This window comes from Sinocyclocheilus grahami, unplaced genomic scaffold (genome assembly GCF_001515645.1).
Source record: "Sinocyclocheilus grahami isolate Dianchi unplaced genomic scaffold, SAMN03320097.WGS_v1.1 scaffold1981.1, whole genome shotgun sequence".
Lineage (NCBI taxonomy): Eukaryota > Metazoa > Chordata > Actinopteri > Cypriniformes > Cyprinidae > Sinocyclocheilus > Sinocyclocheilus grahami.
This window is the reverse complement of record NW_015507160.1, coordinates 115,654-121,335: the sequence shown is the minus strand read 5'-3', so window position 1 is coordinate 121,335 and position 5,682 is coordinate 115,654. Positions and strand designations below refer to the sequence as shown.

General features: G+C 38.7%; 1 protein-coding gene across 2 annotated transcripts in view; it reads left to right on the top strand.

Annotated features, from left to right (window-relative positions):
- exd1 (exonuclease 3'-5' domain containing 1) overlaps positions 1 to 5,682 on the top strand; it is a 13,268-nt gene that overhangs the window by 2,726 nt on the left and 4,860 nt on the right. For both annotated transcript variants that reach the window (XM_016260023.1, XM_016260021.1), the window contains exons 5-9: positions 375 to 442; positions 511 to 597; positions 1,163 to 1,267; positions 1,340 to 1,420; positions 3,261 to 3,404. In XM_016260023.1, coding sequence (XP_016115509.1) covers positions 375 to 442; positions 511 to 597; positions 1,163 to 1,267; positions 1,340 to 1,420; positions 3,261 to 3,404 — 485 coding nt within the window. The remainder of the gene's footprint in view (positions 1 to 374; positions 443 to 510; positions 598 to 1,162; positions 1,268 to 1,339; positions 1,421 to 3,260; positions 3,405 to 5,682) is intronic.

Here is a 5,682-nt window from a genome sequence, read left to right as displayed (position 1 = left end):
CCCCCCCCCTTCCCCCTCCTCCCCCTCCTCCCCCTCCTCACCCCCCGTCTTCTTCCTCCTCATCCTCCTCCTCCTCATCCCCCTCCTCCTCCTCATCATCACCCGTCTTCTTCCTCCTCATCCTCCTCATCATCACCACCCTCCTCCTCATCATCACCCTCCTCCTCCTCATCATCACCCTCCTCCTCCTCATCACCCTCCTCCTCCTCCTCATCACCCTCCTCTTCCTCCTCATCATCACCCTCCTCCTCCTCCTCATCATCATCTTCCTCCTCCTCCTCTTCCTCCTCCTCCTCATCACCCTCCTCCTCCTCCTCCTCATCATCACCCTCCTCTTCCTCCTCCTCCTCATCACCCGTCTTCTTCCTCCTCAGATGATGTCGATGAGGACGGTGTGCGTTACGTGGTGATCGACGAGCTTCAGGAGAAGTTTGGCCCAGCAGTGAGTGCAGTGTTGTCCTCTCCTCTCCTGCATCTGTGCAGTGTCTCACATATTCTTCTGTGTCTCAGGTTATGCACATCCAACAACAGAAAGTGATCGGGATCGGAGCTGAAGTGTTTGGGCAGATTGCACAAGAGAGACTTTGCTGGTTGCAGGTTAGTGGAATAGTAGAGCTTTATACAAAACCGCTTCACATTAATAAACAGGAGAATAACAACATTAACAAAAACATTCACTAATCAAACCCATTATTCTTCCGCTGTAAAGCTGCTCTACTGGTGCCCCGTGAAATACACTTGATTTTTTCCAAAATTCTGTGTTTTCCGTTTAAATTTTTCTAGTCTTTGTTTTAATGGGTTAAATGAAATTGTAGTACTCCTAGAATGTCTAATTAATTGAAATCATGAAATGTAATACATTTTAAAAACCGTTTGTTAAAAAAAAAAACATTTTCAGGGCCTTAGGAATTTTTTTTTTTTCTGAAATAAAATTTCAGGTGTTCCATTTTAATTTCTCTGGATTCTCTGAAACTTTAATAAAAAAGCATGATTTTGATCTTCATCCCAAATTTGCCCAATTCAGTGACATTTGATGTTTTACAGTAAATTCCATGTGAGTGCTGTTAGGCTCAGAAGAGTGTGTCGTCTTTCAGCTCGATTCTGATTTATTCTTATTCCGTCGTGTCATACTGAATGTGACTGTGTGAATTATCTTTGGCAGGTTGCCACTAAGAAGGTAGTGTACCTGTTCGATGTCCTCCTGCTCGGTGGGCAAGCGTTTAGAAACGGCCTGTCCATGATTCTGGAGAGTCCGCACATCCTGAAGGTGAGGGGACGGTTCTGAGGTCCGCAGAAGTGTCTGAGGAACGCAGGTCTCACTGAATCTTCTGCTCTTCAGGTGATTCATGACTGCCGCTGCATCGCCCGGTGTCTGAGAGCAGAGTTCAGAGTCCACCTCACTAACGTCTTTGACACACAGGTGCGTCTGATCTCCGAGCAGAACTCATTAACTCCACAGGCTCGCTACTGCTGCTTCAAGTCAGGAAGCTTAATTCTACAGCGCTTTGTACAGTTCATATTGTCTCCGAGCAAAAAGAAGTAACTAATCAAAATGTTTTCTGATTAATCCCACCTAACATTAAAGGGGTCTTATGCTCTTTTACAAAGTCTTGATTTTGGGGGTGTACTAGAACATGCGCTCATGCTTGGTGGTTGAAAAACGCATTATTTTTCACATAATTTACATTATTAATTGTAGTCCAGATTAAAATGTAAAAAAAAGATTGAAAATAAATAGCCTATTAAGTCTAAATATTGGAGTATTTGGCGCTGTGATGAACATCATAGCAAATACACAAATCTGAATGGCTGTTTAAAGCACTTAAACACGATTCAGAAACAGAAAGTAGTGCAGCTGCTTTGCTTACAGGATTTCCGGGGTAACATTTAAATGAATTATTATTATTATTATTATTTCTGCAGTTTAGCGCCATCTGCTGTCAGAGAGTGAAAGTGCGTCTCTCACGTGTTCCGCCGTGCGCTTCTCGTCCGCGCTTGTTTACATCAGAGTGCGCGCGCGTCTCTCACGCAGCATACAGCGCTGTTGTGCATTCTGACCAGTTGATGAGAGAAGTATTCTTAAAATGCATTAAAAATTCAGAATAACTTGTAATTATTATATAATTATTCACGGTATTTAGAAGTGCCCACGATAACAATATCGTGCATATTCATTAGCGTGATATATCGCATTACCGAAACAAGTCTACAAATAATTCCCGCCTACAGAAATTCGAATGGTTGGGGGTAATGATATTCTAATGAGCCACTTTGTGACATCACAAAGCCCGGAAAACAAACGCTGTAGTCCAAACGAGCCGTTCGTTGTAGTTCTTGAAAAGGGATTTAAAAAAAACTAAATATCTCCCTTTGGAGTGGACTTTGAGATTTGTAACTTTCTAGATCTTTTTTTTTTATGCCCAAACATACACGCTACACACTGACTAAAATAAAAAAAGTGAAAAAGCGTAATAGGACCCCTATACCAATACTACTGATGTCTCTATGAAATAATTTTCCCCCCAAATATTTTATCATTGATTATAGCCATTCAACATTACAGTATAATTGAGAGCTATCATTTTTAACATTTTAGACTTTAAAAAATAACTAATTTAGGTGAACTTAAAACAATCTTCACATAAACCCATTATAATAAGTCATATTTACCTGTGCTCTTCAGCAAGTAGGAAATATACAGAAATTGAATAGTTATCAAACACTAAATTTAGTTAAATATGGATGAATCCTTAAAGCTACAAAAGTTGATTTCCTCTTTTTTTTTTCTTTTTTTTTTTTTCTTTTCTCGTGTGTTCGATGAACCGACATCACAGCAGCTGGATGTTTGGCTGCTATTACTTTAAGAGCTGCTGGATCTGATGCGCATGCTCGTAGTTTCACTGTTGTTCTGCTGAAGCTCCTCGTCACCTGAAGTGAAGTGGAGCGTGTCCGAAACATCTCCGGTTTGATGCTCGTAAAGATGTTCTGCGACTGAATAAATGCAGTTCTTGTGAAAAGAGACAGAAGCAGCAGTTGTGAGTGGGGCGGCCAGTCCTAGCTCGCGGTACACTGAAAAAATGTATCCCCTGCGTTAACGCACCAATTTTGACCGCGCTATTCAGAACAGCTCCAGAATAACAGAATAAATGAGTTTGCGCTGTAAAGCACTGCCAGTCGTGTGATCGTGTAGCTGATGGTTGTTCACACTAGACCTAGTTCTCCACGCTCCCTCAGAAGTGCTGATCTGTGCTGCTCCGCAGGTGGCTGATCTCATGCTCTTCTACAGAGAGACCGGAGGCTTTCTCCCAGACCGGCTCGGCTCTCTGCAGGAGCTGCTCCGACTCCACCTCAAGCTCCCCGCCTCCGAGCTTTCACCCCTGTGCTCCAAAGAGCTCCAGCGCAAGGTCCGAAACAAACCCTGTGTCATTAAGAGCAGCTGAACAGTAAAAGTGTATTAATAATGCAGTGATTCACACTGGTGTTTATTTAGAAGCCAAACTATTTGAGCGATAATAGTAATACATCTATTAACCATTTCTTTATTATTCTCTAATACAGAAATACTTTTGTTTGTTGTTGTAATACATCTGTACTGTAAATTCAACATTTATATTTCCTACACCAGCATTCAAAAGTTCTGGATCAGAAATATTTAAAAATTATAAAAAAACATTTTTTTTTTAAAGTCTCTTATGCTCATCAAAGTTGCATTTACTTGATAAAAAATACAGAAAAAAACGAATTATGAAATATTGCAATTTAAAATGATGGTTTACTATATGAATATACTTTAAAACATTATTTATTTCTGTCAAGTCACCTTTATTTATATAGCGCTTTTAACAATACAGATTGTCAAAGCAACTGAACAGCATTAATTAGGAAAATAGTGTCAATAATGCAAAATGACAATAGTAAACGCTCTGTGATGCGCAGCTGTATTTTCAGCATCATTCCTCCAGTCTTCAGTGTCTCATGATCTTCAGAAATCAGTATAATAAGCTGATTTATTATCAGAGCTGGAAACTGTTGCTGCTTCATGTTGTTTTGGAAGCTTTGATACTTTTTTTCAGGATTCTTTAATGAATAAAAAGTAAAAAAAAGAACAGCATTTATTTAAAAAAAGGAAATCTTTTGGAATAATATACACTACCGTTCAAATGTTTGGGGTTAGTAATTTTTCCCCTTTTTTCATGAGAAATTCATAAGTAATGAAGACTAGCTGGAAACTGTTGCTGCTTCATGTTGTTTTGGAAGCTTTGATACTTTTTTTCAGGATTCTTTAATGAATAAAAAGTAAAAAAAAGAACAGCATTTATTTAAAAAAAGGAAATCTTTTGGAATAATATACACTACCGTTCAAATGTTTGGGGTTAGTAATTTTTCCCCTTTTTTCATGAGAAATTCATAAAAAGTAATGAAGACTTATGTAGTTAGAAAATATTTCTATTTTGAATAAATGCTGTTCTTTGTGACGTTTTATTAATCAAAGAATCCTGAAAAGGTATCGCAGGTTCCAAAACAATATTAAGCAGCACAACTGTTTCCAGCTCTGATAATAAATCAGCAGATTGTTAATAAATCAGAAGGGTAATGGAATTAAGGATCATGAGACACTGAAGTAATGGATGATAAATTCAGCTTTGCATCACAGAAATAAATGACATTTTACAGTATATTAAAATAGAAAACCATTATTTTAAATTGTAATTTTTACAATTGTTTTGTTGTTGTTCTGTATGCTTAATAGAATAAATGCATCAATGCATGAGCAGAAAAAACCTCTTCTTACTGATCCCACACTTTTGAACGGCAGTGTAGATATGAAATGTTTTATCATTCAGTAGTATAATAACAATACTTCTGTTGATTTCTTCTTTGTTCTGTTGTTTATTAGTCCTTGTGCTTGCAATTTGCTTATTTTATTCCGGATTAGGGGTGGGGGATATGGGAAAAATATATCACGATTCTTTATCCTGTTGGTTTTACTACTTTGCAAGTTGTCTGCGCATTACAGCCAATCTAGTTTCCCTGTTATAAACACACAGCCTTTCAGGGTAACAAATAGAATGAAAAAGGCAGATATTTAGGCCAAAGTGGGTGAAGCCAAAAGTTGTTTTAAACCTGAAGGAGTTGATTTCTTCTGCTGAACATATAAATGATATTTTGAGGAACATTGAAAACCGTTGCTGGTTCACAGAGACTTAGTATTCTTCCTTCCATCAAAGTCTCTGTGGACCAGCAACTGTTTGGTTACCCACATTCTTCAAAATATCATCTTTTGTGTTCAACACAAGAAAGAAATTAATACAGGTTTGGGACGGCATGTGAGTGAGTACATAATGACATTATTAATGTCAGTAATGAAATAAAATTTTAGGGTGAACTATCCCTTTAATGACAGCACACATCTAATATACAGACACGCGTCTGTTTCTCTCAACTGCTTGCTTTTGTATGTAAACCTGGTGTTTCGACAGTATTAGTATCCGGTCACTGTGATGTAGACGGTCCTCCCTCTCTCTCACTCTCACTCACTCACTCTATCACTCACTCACACACACTCACTCACTCACTCACTCACTCACTCACTCACTCACTCACTCACTCACTCACTCACTCACTCACTCACTCACTCACTCACTCACTCACTCACTCACTCACTCACTCACTCACTCACTC